This window comes from Polistes fuscatus, unplaced genomic scaffold, assembly GCF_010416935.1.
Source record: "Polistes fuscatus isolate 324 unplaced genomic scaffold, CU_Pfus_HIC Scaffold3, whole genome shotgun sequence".
Lineage (NCBI taxonomy): Eukaryota > Metazoa > Arthropoda > Insecta > Hymenoptera > Vespidae > Polistes > Polistes fuscatus.
The window spans coordinates 2,394,593-2,414,331 of record NW_025113107.1 but is presented as its reverse complement, the minus strand read 5'-3'; the positions used below and the strand labels follow the sequence as shown (position 1 = coordinate 2,414,331).

Below are 19,739 nucleotides of genomic sequence, written 5' to 3'. Positions count from 1 at the left end.
CCGTTTGCTGCAGGCTACATTGGAGCAGATTAACCAGAAAGGATTATTATAAACGTAGGACGGAGGATATACGCGTTTATTTCGCGCAAGGGATGAGAAGGACCTATACAGTAGCAAGCACAAGCAAACAACCTATCTACTTCTCTCACTCTGACTAAAGGGAAAAATTCTTTTTGATCGTTGTTCTCATTACACAATCTCATTTCACCTCTTCTTCTTTCTCACGCTATGTTACCGAATCTGTTTCTTTCCAAAGTTATACATCATCTATTATTTCTATTCAGGATATTTAATAACGTAGAACAAAAAAAATGAGGATGATCAAAATTAGTATTAGTTAAGAATCTCAATTTATAACAAGGTATCCAAATATCACTAATGATGAACTTAAAACAATCCTCATACAGCATAAATGTTTCCAATGTAACAAGAAACGAAATAAAAATATGGTTGGATGTATTTATGATATTCTGCATATCGGCTATATGCACTCCACCCAAATTTGCGATCTATGTAAGAACGTTACAAATCATATTTACGTCGGAATTGCGTCAGAATTGCGTCAGAAATGCGCTAGGATTCTTTGATGATTTTTTCATATTATAAATTTGCTTCCATCCATACTGGAAGTTTTTATTTCAAATAGATTTCATACGACACTTTAAATAATCGAGTAAAGTGCGTATGATCTGTATGTCCGATGGTCTTATAAATAAATCCCAAAAATTCTACAGAATAATTAAATTATAAAATAGAAATGAAAATTCTCAGAAGAATGGAAATTCGTTTAGAATCGTAGTTGCGATAAGAGTAGAGGAGATAGTGGTACTATGTATGCCCACCTTTTTTCGCATAGACAACGCACAGTCCGACGAATAGGGAGTCCCAAAGAGAAAGAGGATGAGGATGAGGATGAGGATGAGGATTGAGGATGAGGATGAGGAGGAGGAAGAAGAGGATGAGGTACGGGATTAAGCGCATGCACGGCGCCGGCTTCTCTCCTCTCTCCTCCCTCTTCGTATTAAACGATCCAACGAGTTTTATTTATTCAAGAAATGAAAATCCTAATAGACTTTTGCTTCGTTGTTATATTTTCTTTCCGAGCGTACGGCGTACGCCGTGTATTTACGTACCGGGGTATATATCTCTTGCACGTAGAGTGTCTGCCCGTTGGCCCGATAATCAAGTACGTGATGGAACACCGATGTTGTGTTCCGCGTACGTATTTCACACGCCAGACACCAATCGGACAACACCATCTACTTCTCTCACCCTCTTTCTTACCTCGAATCGATCCAAAATTATTTTTTTGTCTATTGAAATTCATCTTCAACGAATTTTTCCAAAGAACTGCGAAAATGTGGTACACGTTGGGATTTATTTGAAAGTTGCACTTTTTTGAAAATTTAATATAATTTAAGTGGTTTTATGTATTCCAGACACCAATCGGACAACACCATCTACTTCTCTCACCCTCTTCTTACCTCGAATCGATCCAAAATTATTATTTTTTTGTCTATTGAAATTCATCTTCAACGAATTTTTCCAAAGAACTGGAAGAATGTGGTACACGTTGGTATTTTATTTGAAAGTTGCACTTTTTATTGGATTAATATTTAATATAAATTTAAGTGGTTTTATGTATTATGTTATTAAAGGTTTGCATTTATTGGATCAGTATTTTAAATATTTAAACATACTGATCGTGATCAGATGTTAATTTTAAGTTACCATCAAAGCGTACGTAAGTGCATCTACGTTTTGTATATTTAAAAAATTGTAATCTTTAAATTCTTTTTCAGCCATTTCATGTGATACACTTTTCAAATTACATACGTATATTTCCAGTATCCTTATTGTCTTCTTATCTTCTTAGATCAGTTTGAAGCAACTAATTGTTGACTCGTTAAATTTCTAACAATTGGACAATTACAACAATTACCATTATTGTTCTTATCTATAATTTGTATGTTTCGTTATTTTTTGTTGTTATTTTTACGCTAATAATTAAATGGCAAAGATAACATTGCGTGTTCGTAATTTTCTTTGTATTTATCATTAAGTTTTCGTTTTATTTTGTTAATTATAGTAAATATCTTTTTGTTTGTAATCATATATTATGTCAAAAAGAAAAAGAAAAACGATAAATTTTTTTGGTAACGTGATATTGTGAAAAAAACTCCAGAAATATATATAAGGAAAATACAATATAAATAAATTGATGATTATTTCTTACTTCAAACCGGCAGAACAACTAAAAGATATAAATAATCTAGAAAACGATAGTATTCACGATCGTTACTGGACAAAGAAAGAGAGAGAGAGAGAGAGAACTTCGTGTAGTATTGAATTGGATTATTTGCATTGCAACGTGACGCCTTCTCTAAACTTTTCAAACTAGCGACAACAATAACAGGATGCATTTCCGTAAGATTATGAAATCTCACGATATCGATCTAGAAACGTTTCTTGTAAACGTAACATACGTCATTCTTTTTTTTCCTTATCATTCGACGCTTCATTTTTCAGTCATTTTAAGCCCTAGATCAACACGTGGATCGAGACAACAAAAATAAACAATAACAATATATCGAACAGATAAAATAAATATCGTAAATTTTATCTGAAAAAAAGAACAAACAAAAAAATACAAATAACTTAAGAAAAGATTAATATCAGATAACCAATCTATCCTACATTTATATCAATTAAGACTACGTCTTGGCTCTTACTTCATACAACCTAAAGTAAAAAAATATTTAATCAAAGACTAGTCTTATCTCGCTTAACAAAGTTGCAACATTAGTCACGTATCTTCAAAGAATTGGTGCGAATGTTAAACGACGAGAAGAGAAAACGTCATCCGAATTCGTCGTTAAGTATACTATACACATACATAGATACATACATACATAACACACACACACCCACACAACATACAAAAGCAACGAGAGGTTGCACGATAAAGTACAGAAAGAGAGACAGTGGATAAGTGGTATTGAGGGAAGGAGAAGGTGGAAAGGGCAGAGAAAGGGAGAGGGTGGATAGGCGATCGGCAGAAAGGAGGGTGAGGGTGAGCGTGTCGGGGGTGAGGGGTACCTTTCGCTCGTAAAACAGCCGAAGGTAGAGACGGAGGAGGCAGCGACCAAATTGAATTTGGGTTCTGGCCTCTGTTTAGATTCCTCGTTGGTTGTTTAGTTTAGAGGAACAAAGAAAACATCTATGTGTTTATTCTAGCCGACGCTTCGTCCCCGCCAACTTCCCACCCCACCGCAGCCCTTATCCTTGACTCTCTCGCGCTCTCTCATCGAAACACCCTGCACCTTACCCCCACTCTACTCTTTCTCTTTCTCTCTTTCTCTTACTCGCACACATTCACTCACTCACTCTCTAAACTACGTCCACGTAACATACTCTTTCTTCGTCTTCCCTTCCTTCGTTTCCCATCGGTTCCTACAGTGAACTCACAAACTTCCTTTCTACTGCACATGCATGCATGCATGCATACACGCACGCACGTACACACATTTATGCTACTCTAACCCCAAAATGCACGTGTTCTCTTTCACACCGCTCTCCTCTTCCTATCACCTCTCCCTTCTCCTCCTTTTACTACTTCGACTACTACTCACTCCCACTTCTACTTCTACTATTTCTTTTCTGCTTCTTTCTTTTTCTTTTTTTTTCTTCTACTTCTCCTTTTTCTTCCTTTCTTCCTTCCACGGCTGACCTCAGAAGCGGTTTGTCAACCCCCTTCGTCCTATGAGTGCTTAACGCTCTCACATTTGTATATACTATATATATGTATACTTATACACACATACATATCTGTATACACATATATATAGTAGACGAACGATCTTTTTACGTCGCTTCTCGACTCAATATTAGCATTTTCATATCGATGCTCGCCGCTAAAAGGTCGAACCTTCCCACCCCATCCTTTTTCTCCCTAGGTTTTTTTTTCTTCCAAGTTTTTTCCTCTTCATCTATTTTCTTTCTTTCTTTCTTTCTTCTCAAAAATACTTCTTTCTCGATTAAAATCGCAAAAATATTTTTTTTTTTATTGGTATTAAACATTTTTTGTTAAATACATATTAATGATAAATAATTAAGACGAATTGTTATTCCTTATTATGAAATTCCGTTTGTTAAAGAGAAAAAAAAACACGTATACATATGCATACACGTGAATTATAAATACGAGTTCGAATACGAATATAAGAGCTATTTTCGCTAAATCAAGGAAAAAGAGGAAGCAACGTGCTTTCGAACGCTCGGCAGAAAATAACCGAAGATTGAATGCGACAGTTATTACGTGCTTATATATATGTCTCTTTTTCTCTTTCTCTCTTTATTTCATTCTCGCAAATCTAGACGGCGCCTTTAACGAAATCTTTCTCTCCTTAGTTATTGTTATTTGGTTATCGAGTAGAATAAAATTACTTTCACTTTTCTTTTTCACTCACTTTCTCATTTTGTCCCTCTTTCTCTCTTTCCCTGTCTCTCTCTCTCTCTCTGTCTTTCTCGTTCTTTGAGTGGTCGTAAGTATTCCTTCCAGAATTCTTCTCCCCTTTCCACCACCACAAACAGCCCTTTCTACGTTCTCTTTCCACCTCTTTCTCTCTCTCTCTCTCTCTCTTGCTCTCTTTTCATTGAAAGGAAAAAGAGAGAGGGACAGAGAAAGAGAGGTTTCCGACGGTTCAAAACACTCGCGAGAAAGCGGCCCGCGGGGAACGCAATTTCCAAAATAAACGGTGAACGGCGGCTCTGCAAATAATCATCGCGCGTGCTTTTAATTAAGTTTCACTGTCTCAAGCACGGTGTCCTTGGAAAACCCTCGGTCCGAGGATTCCTTTCTTCTAATCCGCGATACGCGTCTCTCAGAACAGACGTTATCCCTTTTCCTAAAGGACGAAGACGACGAAACAAAAGAGAAAGAAAAAAAGAAAGAGAAAAGATCGACGATGGCGAAGTTGTTCAATCGACGTTTGTAAATCAAACTGAAAAATATTTTTTTAACGAATGAATGAATGTTTCTTACTGGTGTACAAATACGTCTTTGTCAATGATATTTTAATAACGATCATATTTTTCTAGCAAATATAAAAGATAGGCGTACTAGTTGTCGCAACGCATAGCTACACCTACACACACATTACACTAATTAATACAACGTACACCGTATCAAGTATAAGACGGTGTAGGAGTTAATCTAGAAGTTTAGAAATAAAATGAGAAAAACAATAACGTCTTACAGGTAATAATAAATTGACAAGGACATACACAATAGAAAACGTAATAGTAGTATCAATTTGTTATTGTTATAATAACGATAATGACGATGGTATCACATGGAACGTGACAAAGCGTACGTCGTTGACTTTATCGAACAAATATAAAGTGGTCTCTCTCTCTCTCTCTCTCTCTCTCTCTTGCTTTTTTCTTCTTTCTCGGTTCTGACGTAGTCGTAGTCACAAGTTTCTTTGCAAACTCTTCGTTCTTCTTCTCGAACGTAGTCGACGATCGTATTTCAAAGATCGTTATACTTGATGATATTTTATTGTTCTACTCGAAGCACGTACACGTATAATAAATTATATAAATTTAATTTTAAAGAAGGTATAAACATATTATTAGAGATGTTTAACCATACGATGTGAAATATCATCGGTTACAAATTACAACGAACGTGTTTCGATACGTCAGAGGAATAAAATAGAAAAGAAAAAAAAATAACAAAAAACGTATAACAATTCGATCGAATCGGATATGTTGGAAAGATATCAACTACATTTCATAATGTTTATGATACGAAAGTAAAACGTCCGATCGCAACGTCCCCGCGAGTTGTTTCAGGTGGTCGAAGTAAAATTCGTAGTTTTATCAACGATTGTAAATCGATGAAACCCACGATGATATCGAAGAAGATTTACACGGTATCCGGAATCGGTGCTAACGCACATTATCCAATTATTTTCGTCCAACGAGCAATGAAATAATAATATTTTTAGTACGTTATAAAGAACGTCGGGCAGGTGCAAGTGAATCTATTATAATGAACTACGACTGACTACAATATTTGTTACTACTAATACATTTTAGTCTTGAAACAAAGAGTATGAATAATCTAACCTGTATCGTTTATAAATGGTCCTAATCTTACTACCTATATTACAAATATATATATATCTTGATTCAACGATTAATATTATTTAACGGGCGAATAAATAAGAGCCGTGATCGTTTTGGACCGTTAATCGAGCCAACAGCTAAAAACCTTTCATGAAATATCTTTGGCAAATAGCCAATTAAATGAACCATTTTCTTACTCGCATACATTTACTACTATCCTACTATTTTTTTTTTAATATTATTCTAAGTAGAATACCAGATACATTTTAACAAAATTCTTATTTATCCATTTGGCATTTTTAGGTTTGCCGTGAAAATTGTTAATAAATGACAAGTGTTTGCGAACCTTATGATCTATCATTCAATATTCTCGCAAATCGTAGTACTAAATGTTCTATAAAAAAAAAAGAAACAAGAAATATTTAATTACACACAGACAATTTAAATTATTAAAAATATTCACCAAAGTATTCTTATTTGAAATTAAATGAAATATTAAATTATATATATTTTTAAAGGTTCACTGAATCATTCTCAATGAAAATAAAAATAACAATGGTTTGTACGTACATTTATTGTTTTCCTTGTCAAATTTTTCCTGACAATCAAACAATATAATCATTTTTCTTGTTCGCTTTAAAAACTTCATTCTCTCGCAAAACATATAAGAATAAAAACGGGTACCTAAATATCGAAGAATAAATTAGCGATTGAAGGTAGAAGAGGGTAAAAGGTAGGAAAGAGTCTGAGAATGAAATCGTATCTACGGATGTTGTGTATTTTCTCAGGTATCATTCGACGATACGAAGCAGGCGCGTGAATAATAGAGCACAATCGCCCTTGCCAGTCTCCGTCGACCTTAAAGCCCCTCGAGGGTAGCAAAGGTGGGAGACTAGAAGGGTGGGATTTCTAGATTGGATTTAAGTACACAGCCGTGAGGTTTCGACCGGTTAATAATGTAGATAAAACCGGGACTTCGAAGACGGTTAACGAGTGAGTGAGATGGTCTACCAAAACGGGAACACGATAGAAAGAGAATAAGAGAATAAGAGAAAGAGAAAGACTTCATTCTGTTGTGGTACTCATGAATTTCCGTCTTCTGTTAACTGTCGGAAATCAGACGCGATGTGTCATCTACAAAGACTTTACCATGCTAATGTTCTTAACAGTAGTAGTAGTACTACGCTTTTCCACCATTAAATTTAAAATTCCTTCCTGTAACTGTTTGTTAATTAGATAAGTACAGATTATTTTATCTCGTCAAGGACAATACAGTACTTTGAATAGTAATTATTAACTCCGTCATATTTCTATCATTTTTATCAGGATAATAAAAGAAAAATGTAGATAATCATTTGTGTTAACATTTCCGTATTGCAATTTAAAACAAAAAAAAAAAAGATTAAGGACACATGGAAACTGAAATTTATTTCTTGGATAAATTTAAAAGCAATCAAATTTGTTCTAAAAATTGTATTTAAGGTTATGAATAAATATATAATGTATATATTAATTTTTTATTTAATATTTAATACTTATAATTAATAAATTACCGTTTATCTTTTATTACGTATAATAATCAGTCGAAAACATTTATAATTTGTATAATAAATAATAAAAAAAAAAAAATTAATAGAAACAAAAGACCGAACAAATTTTACGAGGGGAGAGGGTTGGGAGTAAAGAAACGTGCAAGATAGTTGGGTGGAATGATAACCCCAGTTTCTTCGACATAGAAAAGATTGCCAGTTCTGAAATATAGTATAGAAAAGTGAGGTAGAGGGTTCAGGTAGGTGGTGGTGTAGAGGGTAGAAAAAGAAAATAGAGAGAGGGAGGAAAAGTACTAGTGGGAGTTTCGGTAATTTATTAAAATCCTCGTCATCGACACGATATCCCTCGAAAAATTTTCTCCGAGAATACACCATGATATTACCGACGTATGTATATGTGTCTATGTGAAAAAGAAAAAAAGAAAGAAAGAAAGAAAGAAAGAAATAGAAAGAGAAAAAGAAAGAGAGAAGGAGAGAAGAGAACGCCTTCGAATTCGAGACCTTTTATGTTCAGGCCAGCTGGCTCAGCACGACAAAAATTCTTTCAATTACAGAAAAGCGAATTCTCCTTAAAACTCTTCGGCATCGATATTCATAGCGAAACGTAACGCGGGCTACGTAAAAGTTACGACTCCTCTCTCTCCCTCTCTCTCTTCCTCGCCCCTCTCTCTCTCTCTTTTCTTCTTCTTCTTTCTTTTTCACTCAGGGATGCGGATCGGTCTTGTGCAATCTACCTATAAGCTGTGCTTGTGAAAGGAAAAGAAACCAAAGAATAAAAAAAAGAAAAAAAATCATCGGATCGAATGAGAGGTGGGTTGGAGAGGTAAAGGGGGTAGAGAGTAGGTTGGGGGTTAGAAAAGTACAACGAAACGAATGGATGAAAGAAAAGAAGAATCGAATATGGACTCAGGGTGAACGGGGGGGGAAGGTGGCAAAGAAAGTCTGGGGTGGCTTGATTGGAAAGGACAGCCTATCCGCAATTTACGATTTCAGGGAGGGATTCCATGTAGATAGGGATGGAAAGTGAGAATTCGTTTGTCTTTCAATTCTTCTCTTTCTCATTCTTACAGTAAATAATTACTTTCCTTTTTTTTCTGTCTTTTGTATTTATATGGAAGAAAAAGAAACTTCTTTGAACATCTATTTATTAAATATTTTCTAATCGTTTAGTCTTGTTCAAATTTTTGCGATCCCGTTATAGGGTGGTCGTGAGCCACACTTTAGGAAACCCTGTCATTAATTATCTCTTTCGATAGATATTTTCTCTCTCTCTATTTTTTTGTTAAATATAAAATTAAATGTATATGAATAGTTAATATATATATTTATTTAATAAACTTTTATAAATATATATGTATTAATAATTTAATCAACGACTTTGTCACGTGGTCACGGTTAGTAAAATGGATGGGTGATTCGTCCGGAGATACAAAAGCAAAAAAACCGTGTGCAAACCGTTGGCCCAGATAGGCGGAAAAAGACGTGACCTCTTTGATAGTATTGAATAAATGTGAGAAAGTGTTAACAGAGAGAAAGGTGCCTTGAAACCATAAAAGGAACCCATAAAAAGATAAATATATAAATAATTCAATATATTTCATCGAATTGTTCTGTTTCGATTAAGATTTTCTGTCGGAAATAATGAAAACGGTAAATAAATAAATATAAGAATTAATTGATGGAAATTCAATGTGTTTAGAAACGAGGCTGCGACAGGTAAATCTCGGATTCTCTGTAAATGTCAATTTCGGTGATATTCGACGTGGGTCGTGTTTTCCGGACGAGTCATCATTAACGATTGATTATCGTGAACTTCGATGGCATGTCCAAGTCGATCAAACGTGGGTCAAAGGAGAAACATCGACGTGAGATATTCTCGAAAAGCACGAAACACACGAAGACCGAAAGATTCTCATCCTTGATTACATTTGACGTAGACGTTGATTGCTCCATCTTTATTCACGTACACATACACATACGTGCATACATGTATGGTAAGATCCTTCTGACCTTAGTGTTCTGTCTTGATTATTTCTCTCTCGTGGTATTTCGACAAGTCCTTAAATTATAAACAATGTTAACCAATGGTAAGTTTGATAGCGAACAAGACTTCCCGTCGACCAAAGGCAACTCCGCTGTCTTAGCCGAGTGTTCGAGACAAGCGAGCTGCTAAGTTTTCACTGTCTCTCTCACACTCTCTCTTCCTCTTGAAACAGCAAGTTTGCACGTGACCATTTACACGTCTACCTTCTACATCAAGGTTAACGTATAAACGATACGTACTTTCATATTATTTAGCAATTAATTATTAACCACGCGAGAATGAACAAGTTTCATAGCCGCAATTAGATAGAAAGAGAAAGACAGAGAGAGAGATTTATCTTATCATAGAATAATCAAATGGATTTAGCGAGATAGAATTTAACGAAAGTCCGAAGATCAGCGAGTTTGTTGAGTAAGTTATTGTAAAAAGAGAAAAATGATGACGATGATGTCGATGGATGATTATGATGATGTCTAAAAAGGTCAAGTAGTCATTGTTTCTAGTCGTTTTCGATGTCGTGGCTAAAAAGTTCGGTATTCTGATGTTCTAACCTACGAATTAGAAGAGAACTTCATCGATCGATGAAATTTGACTCTCTAATAAAGAATAGAAGGTCGAGATTCCTGTGTGAATTCACGCGAATAAAAATCATACCTTTCTCTACTATTATGTCTTTTTAAAACTAAATTTACCACGATCTTACATACAAGGTGTCCACTTATAAAACTTTAAAATTCTAAATTTATTATCTACTAAAGTTGGATAATATTTAATAATATTTTAGGTAATTATTAATTAACTGGGTATCTGCAAGAATGGCTAGGGAAATTTAATAACCTACATCCTTCTTAAGCTTCAAACAAATATAAAATATAATTCAAAAATTATTAAAATGCAAAATTCATAGTTGTTATTTCATATATATGTATATATATGAAATGTAATATAAATTTTTCTTCCAGGTATCCTTTCATTTATCAATAAACTCTAAATATAATACCAACCCTAAAGGGTTGCATTAAACTTAATTCATGATTGTTCTTTTCTTGATAAAGTATCTTTGGAAACACCTTCTTGTGTGTAGATTAGTTTATAGATATGTCACATGATCAGAAATTTCGTAATAAAGAAAAATTTCTTGTCAGAGAAGATCGCGTTTCTCTTTCAAATAAATCCCCAAAAAGATATGTAGAAAGGAAAAGAAAGAGGGAGAAAAAAATAAAGAAAGAAAGAAAGAGAGAGAAAGAGAGAAACTTTGGAGACTCCAACATCAACGCGTGTACGTTCTACGCGACGTGTCGGAGCAGCGATAAGCGAATCTTTGTTTACACTTAACCAACAAACGAACAGATGTACGTGTCGCACGTGTAATTCACATACTCCTATAAGTACACACTTATTTACGCGCTGCGTCACGTGAACTTGATATTTGGCCGCTATCTACGAACGAAAGCGAACGAAACGACGAACGAACGAACGAACGAACGAGTTTATGATTGTGTGGTAATTTTTTGTATGCACACATATCAAAGAATAAAAGAGAATATGTATATGTAAAAGTAACACATGTTAATGTAAGATAGACGTAAATTTGAAAAAGAAGAGCTTAAGTATAACTAATATCACTTACTAGATTTTTATACTTACAATTAATTTCAAATAGATATGAGTTTATTTAATGTGATACTTTCATATGTGCACGTACAGGATATTCCAAGACTCGGTTTACTGAACTTAAAAATTCTAATTATTGTTGCTAAGTATTTGGATTGACAGGCATAATTTTTTAAACAATCAATGTTACTGGAGATTAACATCTAGAAATAAAAAAAAATTTTCCTAATTAATTGACGAATAATTTTTTATTTTATTTATATTTTTATTTTTTAGTAAAACTTTTGGAATACCCCGCATATAATAAAAAATAAATATATTCTTTATATGTTTTATGTAGAATAGACTTGCAACGTATAGGACCATATCATTCTCTATTTTTCGAGAACGAAACCGAAAAGGCCGGTTTAGGGGCCATAAAACATTTGTTTCCCTCGCCACTACTTGCCACGTAGCGTACTGGTATATTGCATTTCACTTTCTCTTTTTCTCTTTCTCTCTTTCCTTCTTTCTTCGTTTCCTTTCCACTTGGCGGCGGCAACACCAAGCGCGGGATTTTGAATTGAATTTAAAATCAGGGGGCTCGATTTTATGGTGGTTGGGTGTCAAACGGTTCAAAAGTATCGCCTACGTCTCAAGCCCTCCCTCTCTCTTTCTTTCTTGGTGCCGAAAAGTTCACTTTTTAAGGTCGAACAATCGGTTTATTTTCTTTCTCGTACTTTTTCCACCGAGCTTGCATACAATCTTAGAAAATTGTTCGATTTCCCCCTTTCTTCCCTTTTTTTCCTATTTCAAAAGAAAAGTTATAAGCACTCGTACATACGTGTGTCTATTCTTTTTTTAGAGAAAAAAAAGTTAGGATCGTAAAAAAATCAGTTGATTTAAAAAAAAAAAGAAAAAAGAAATAGACGAATCTCTTTCAAAAATGTTAGAGTACTTGAAAGACGCGTTGGGCGTCAACAAAATTCAACGAAACGACGTGTTTAGAGAATCGCGTATCTCGGTGATGACTCACGGAAGAGCAACTTCGAAATAGATCGTTTAACTTGTCCTCCGTCTGCTATTCTACCGTATGTACAAGCCGCAGTTACAAGGGAAAGAGGAGAGAACGAGGAAACATATGCACATATACTAGTATACGTGGGTAAGCGAGAGAGTAGGAGAGATTAACAAACAGAGATAAATATCACGTATACAAGGTTTCTAAAGTTTTTTCGTAAACATTTTATAAGCGTATTCTATACTGAAAAATAAGACAAAAATATTCTATAAACATAAGTCATTTGAAGTTTTATTCAATAGTTATAACATAATTTGTAAAAATATTTGAATACAAATATTTTTCTACACAAATACAAATTTAACAATGCTATAATATTCTGTTTCTGATATAGCAAATTTCTTGTGGTTTTCTATTAATTTCTACAACAGCATCCTTAATTCGTTCTACCATAACATCAAATGTAGCTATCGCAGTTGCATAAACTTCTTGTTTTAGTTTCTTCCACTAATCTAGGTTGCCAAGCTATTGTACAGAGAATAATACGTTGAATCACTTCAAAATAATAAACAATAAAGGCAGAACCCCTAAATATCATCTTTGAGCAGCACATTTAGACAATTTTACAATTTATGTTATAACTTTTGAATAAAGCTTCAAGTGATTAATGTTTATAGAACAATTTTGTCTTATTTTTGAACGTAGAATACACTTTACAACGTGTGTACGAAAAAACCACCTCAGATACCCTGTACATATACAATGTATATATATATAAAGAGTGAATGAGAAAGAGACAGCAGTTAGTTCTTTGATGTCAGCGAGAGAACGACGAACGAAGAATTTCATTATTTAAGAACTTGTAATATTTTCAACAGATTTTTACACGATACTCTTTCCTGTATCACCTAGTCTAAACAAAAAATTCCCTAGCGAATGCCCAACAAAGATTAACGCGTGTTGGATTCATTTCATCCTCAACCGGAATTAGTATTATATTTTTGTATTGCTTTTTTTTTTGCAACATGCAAATGAAATGACAAACTAGTTCGATGTCGTTGTTCAGTTTTATTGAGATTCCTTACCTGATCGTTGTCCTGTTGATCCTGACCGTAACCGGGGATGTCACCATTGGGGGTTGTAGCAGCGGAGGGTCGTTGCGACGTCGACAAGTTGATCGCACCGTCTCCGTCTGTGTCATGATCCATCATGCCATCGTCCTGAAATAATGATCGTACTTACGTATCGGTAATACGATTGTTTCAATCGTTCTAAAGAATATTTCATTAGAAAAAATTAAGAAATACACTGATGAAATATTTTAAATACGTGTATGCAATAATAATGCATTGATATGTTTAAGTACATATATGTACAACCTCATGAATATACGTGAACGAACGTTGATGCAACTCGATGCCCGTCGTTAATAAACACTATGCGAAAACAACTATGGTTTGTGTTATTGTTGTGTCTTCAATGAGAAAGAGAGAGAGAGAGAACACTGAACTAACTTGTCCAACGAAATTATGCGAGAATCGTTGTAAGGATGAAAACGCAATTCTAAAGATTAATCTGATATTTTGTAAATTTAAAATTCATTCATATTTGTTGGATCTATGCGTCTATTTATATATAAACTCATAAACATAAATTTAATATAAACTCATAAATAAGTATAAAAACCTAAAACTTGAACATTCGCAAAAAAAGAGATAACAATTTTCCAACATTTTTACATTCCTTTTACCCATACAATTGAATTTGATTTACGAGTAGACGATTACGTACGTACAAATTGAATAAATAAAATAAAATCAATATCTAATACAACTTCCAATGACATAATAATAAATCACATATAATACATTTGCATAATACATAAGAGGAAAGTATCGAGGATTAAAAATTAAAACGCTTCTTCTCGACAAATTGAAACGCGTAGAGACACGATATGAAAAATGAGAAATAAAAAGATGAAAGAAACATACAAGAAACAGAATATTACGAGACGAGAATGATTATTAGTAATTATAATTAAGAAAAAAATAGGCGACGTTATAAAAAAAGTGATAAATAAAAAAAAAATAAAAAAAAAGATATAACAAATGTCTTAATTAGCATAAAGATTATTCGTTATTCGATGGAATGTGTATATAATTAATCTTTACAGGACAGGGAATCGAATTGAATCGAATCGATCGATCGAACGATTGATTACAGTGATCGTCGAAAATCGAAACGGAGAGTGAGAAAGAGAGAGAGAGAGAGAGAGAGAGAGAAAATGAGAGACTGGTTTTTTGCCTTGATCGTTAGCAAGTGAGCACAACTGATTATAGATTGTAGCGTGACGCACGTGATTCCGTCTCACACACGCCGCGCGCAAAAGTAACAATGTTTCGCATGCGGTTACGGCTTTCTAATAATAATTTCGAACTTCCCTTCCTTTCCGTTCCATTCCACTCACTCACTCACTCACTCACTCACACTCTCTCTCTCTCTCTCTCTCTCTCCCTCTGACTCCCCTCTCTTTCTTTTTCTCGCTGAGAACGATTACGCGCATCGAAGGCAAATCGATCGGTAGTTTCACGTGGCGAGCACAAGCGATAGTCCACGCGCGAAAAACCAGAAAGTGAGAAAAAGGAGGAGGAGGAGAAGGGGGATGGGGGAGAGAGAAGGAGAGAGAGAAAAGGAGAGTGAGAGAGAGTGAGAGAGATAGGAGCAAAAAATTAAAAGGACAGAAGTTATAACATTCTAGATATTGCATGCCATTGAATACGTTCCTTGGTTTACGATAATTTCGAAAAATTAATATTTCTTTTTTGTCTTTCTTTTTTTTAAAGGTGAATAAATAATAAATAGTTTTGCGTTAATTTTTTTTAATATTTTTTTTAAATATTATAAAGTCGTGGCTGAGCTTTGTAGAGCGATTTTTTTTTCTTTAATTTTTTCATATTTTCGAGTCGACGAGACGAACCGAGAGAGTGAGAGAAAAAAAGAAAAAAGAAGCGAACGATAAGCTCTTGCACGTACGGAGGTAACAGTTTGATAAATAACACGTAATCTCTGTAGGATCCTTAGGTGATAAAAAAAGTACATATCGTTGGCCCCCTTTTGGAAGGCAAGTGACTACGTTAACGGTGTGGTATGTGAACTCGTTCGAGACCTAGAATGGAAGTTATTTTCTTGGTGCGTTTTCTTTATCATTTTTCTTTTTTTCTTTTTTCTTTGTTACGAAGAAAAATAAGAAAAACAAGACGTACGGATTTATATTAAATTATATTTAAATCTTTGGAGAATTTTCATGTTCGAAGAAGGGAAATGCGGTTTCAGATTTAAAAAAAAAAAGAAGAAATAAAGAAAAAGAAAAAGAGAAAAAAAGGAACAAAGATAAGTAATGAAGAAAAAAGAAACTGGAGCAAAAACACTCGTAAAGGACACTCACGATAAACATCCGGCGAGAGGATCTCTCTCGTTCGACGAAACACCACACCGGAAGTCTCTTCTTCCTTGGCACGGTAGGGAGCTTTCCCCTACTCCCTTTTCTTTAGCACCTTCCACGCTTTCGTTATATACTTTCGATTCTCTCTTTGGAATCGGCACACTCTTTCGTTGCTCTTCACACACTAATTCTATCCTTCTCTCTCTCTCTCTCTCTCTCTCTCTCTCTATCTCTTTCCCTTTACATTTTACTGATACAAATTTTAAGGACTTTAAAATTCATTGGTGACACCACAGACTTCACACTTGTCTTCTCGTTTGTATCGTAAATAAAATTAAATAAATAAAAGAAGAAGAAGAAGAAGAAGAAGAAGAAGTAGAAGAAGAAGAAGAAGAAGTAGAAGTAGAAGAAGAAGAAGAAGAAGAAGAAGTAGAAGAAGAAAAAGAAGAAGAAGAAGAAGAAGAAGAAGACGACGATACACAAGCACGTGGCGATAAATAGATGTTGCAACGCGCGCGCGAGAGAGAGAGAGGGAGTCTCGTGTTTTCTCTCTCTCTTTTTCCCTTTAAACGTATCGTGGGAGTCACGAAAACGAATGGAAAAAAAAAGAAGAAAATTAAGAATAAGAATAAGAATATGAAGAATACGACAAGGAACGTCGTGGAACCGTAAGTTAACGCGCCGCGCGAGTAGCGAGGACTAAACACTAAATGCGGCACAAGCATAGCGAGCACGGAGAGAGCCCGAACCGGCGGGGCTGTTGCTTATTGTGTAAATATAAACAAATATAGTTGAAACCAACCAACAGGCCTGCTTTCAAGCGTTCTCTCTCTCTCTCTCTTCCTCTCCCTTCCCCCTTCGGGTCGGTCCCCTCGCTTCCCCCAATCTTCCCCGCATCTCTCTCGCACCGACTCCCACCCTTCCTCGCCGGCTGCCCCTCCTTCCTCCTCATTCCTTCTCCATCACCGCCACCTCTTCTCTTCTCTGCTACCGCCACTACCGCGATCTTCTTCCGCCACCTCTCGCATTCGCACGCTCTCTTCTCTCTACCCCCTCTCCGATCCTTCGAGCTCCCGACCCCGACTCCACTTTTCCCTCCACCAAGTATACTGAGTTCTCGCGCGCGCATTCCCGCTCTCCCTTCTCTTTCACGATACCAGCCACCACCTACCTCCAGCTCATCGTCAGCACCACCACCACCACCACTACCACCACCCTACCACCACACAACTATACTACTCTACTCTATTACGACCACACTACACCTCCAACGCACCCAAGGGCTAAACCACTACATCATAAGCAGCGCATCGTGGCCTGTCTTGTGTCCTCTCTTCTCTTCTTTTCATTTCTCTGTTCTTACTTTTTTTCTTTTCTTTCTTTCTTTCTTTCTTTCTTTCTTTCTTGGACTTGACTTGGTCTTCGTCTTCTTACTATACTTCTCCATCCTCCTCCCATATGTTCTTCTCTCAAACATACCACCCACTCGTAAGACTTCAGGAAAAAACGATTGATGCCAGCCGTCGCACGACACCCATGATCGCCCTCCTCTCTTCAGTCACGACCAGGACACTAAGTCTTATCTTCTTTTTTCTCTTTTCTCTTCGATTAAATCATTTCTTTTCATATTGGAATATAATCAGCGAGATAGTATAGCCTAAATTGTCGTTTGATCCGTTGTTTTCATGACAAATACATTCTATTCGAATTTTAAAAGATATGTATAGTCATCTGTGAGATATCTCAAGTAAAAGAATTTGTGGTCTAAGAATTTGTGTGACTTAAGGGAAAGAAAATAAAGGTAAAAAGCGTATTTTGTTTGGTCTGTTTCTTTTTTATATACCACTCGAATCGATGAGAAATTCCTACGAAAGATTTTGTATATTAGAACTTCTTTATTTTTCTTTTTTTATCTTCTTTTATTTTATTTTATTATACCACTCCAAATACATCCACACTGTATTCGGTTAGTCCATTGTAGAAGAAAGAGAAAGAGAAGGAAGGACAAGGATGGTTTGTCGAGGGAAAGGTTTCTCCCATCGGCGGCCCGGTCCTATGACAACAAGAGCGAACGCAAAAATAGGCTAGCAGCCGGCTCTCGCTCGGCTTATGTACCAGGCCGTATACCAAATATGTATTTATTAAGTAAACATGAGGGGCCCAGGCACGTTTAAGGACCCCGCCGCCGCTGCCGTTGCCGTTGCCGTTGCCGTTGTCGTTGCTGTTGCCGTTGCCGTTGCTGTTGCCGTTGCTTTTGCCGTTGCTGTAGCTGTTGTCGATGTATTGCTTGCCACATCTATTTCATCGTTTTGTATTTCACCGTGAATAATGCTTCCCTCGACTTCATCGGGCTCGATGATGTTGCTACAATCCATAATAATCCTGTGACTACGAACTCGCTTCGAGATTATGCCAAACGTTTTCAGTGTTTTTAGCACGTTTACTGTACTCCGTTATGCCGTATGCGCGTATTGTGGGTGTGTTCTTTTAAAAAGAAAAGGGAAAAAAAGAAGTAACGAAATATATTATCGTTGTGTTTTAACGATGAATCTACGTAAACGTTGAGAACGTTGAGAAAGAATAATCGGTTCTGTTACGAGGGTTAAGTTAAGAAGAGTAACGAGGGTAAGAATAAGAGAGAAAAAGAGAGAAAATACAACATGTCCTACCCTCTCGATCGAGTTCTCATCGCGTTCGTTGGAGAGTCCTTCGTAACTCGTTACGCCCACGCACGTGGTGGATGAGGAAAGGATAGTTAAAAGTCAAGAGTCAAATCTTCTTCTTCTATCTCTATTTCTTTCTCTTTTCCCCTAAATAATAAACGGCAGGATTTACCCCTAGACGGTTGGGTACGCGGGACGGTACATAAAAATACTTGAATCTGAGAAATTAGCGAGGTAACGGTCTGTCGTCCAGCACGAAAGGGGTAAAGGAAATGGATGAAAGAGAAAGAAAGACAGTGAAAAAGGGTAGTGCAGTCTACGGGTAGAGAAGGGTTCTAATTCTTTCTCTCTCTCTCTCTCTCCTACTCTTTTTCTCCGTGGCGAGTGGGCGCCAGGAAAAAAGGGCCACCTAAAAGGGTTGAATTAATGTCGCGATAAATATATGATTTAAGGTAGAAACGTTTGCAACTCCGGCTAATTTTTTATCTCAGACCGCGACGCTCGTCGCGAGAAGAGGAAGAGGAGAAGGGGGAAGGAGGATGAGGAGGAGGGGGAGGAGGAGAAGGAGGACAAGTAGGAGAAGGTGGAGGTGGAGGTGAAGAGTTTTTTTTTAGGGCGGCGATATCTCCTCCGACGAGAACGAGAATGAGACAGGGTGTGTGTGTGTGTGTGTGTGTGTGTGTATGCGAAAGAGAGAGAGAGAAAGCTCGAGAGGAGTTTTGGGTCGTTTTAGAAGCAGAGAAGAGAAACGACGCGGACGAGAGGTGACGCTACGTCGGAGGCAGGTTCACCGAAACGACGGGAGGGAGTGAAGTGGTAGTGAAGGATGGAGTGGGAGAGACGTGAGGGAGATGACCAACGATTATTTCTTTTTTCGGGTAATTTACTAGCCCCGAGAATTCGAGCGGACGCGCGCTTTTAAATAGTTCGCGCGCCACTCCAAGAACTCCTCCTTTTTCTCCGCGTACCGTTTCACACCTCTTTTCTTTTTTTTTTTTTTATTTTTTACTTTGTCTCTCTTTTACTTTTTCTTTTACACAGTAGGTACTCATTATACATGATTCATAGAAAGTAGACAAAGTTTACGGTAGAATATTAAATTGATAAGAAAATAAAAATGTTTGTTTACAGATTGGCAAGCTCTTAAATTCTGCTTGATAAATTAAACAAATTAATCAAATGTGACAACTATGAAGAGAGCTTGGAACACGTTAATAGTAAAACCACGAACTTTATCTCTTTCCAATTATCCGAATCGCAAAGCTGACATCGAAGGAAGATTCGTGCTAAA

General features: G+C 36.1%; 1 protein-coding gene across 14 annotated transcripts in view; it reads right to left on the bottom strand.

Moving 5' to 3' along the window:
- LOC122519827 (forkhead box protein P1-like) overlaps positions 1 to 19,739 on the bottom strand; it is a 267,674-nt gene that overhangs the window by 87,795 nt on the left and 160,140 nt on the right. For 13 of the 14 annotated variants that reach the window (XM_043639563.1, XM_043639565.1, XM_043639567.1 and 10 more), the window contains one exon: positions 13,429 to 13,563. In XM_043639563.1, the coding sequence (XP_043495498.1) occupies positions 13,429 to 13,563 (135 nt within the window). Of the gene's footprint in view, positions 1 to 13,428; positions 13,564 to 15,788; positions 15,964 to 19,739 lie in introns of those variants that run through there. The other variant, XM_043639576.1, reaches the window with a different exon arrangement.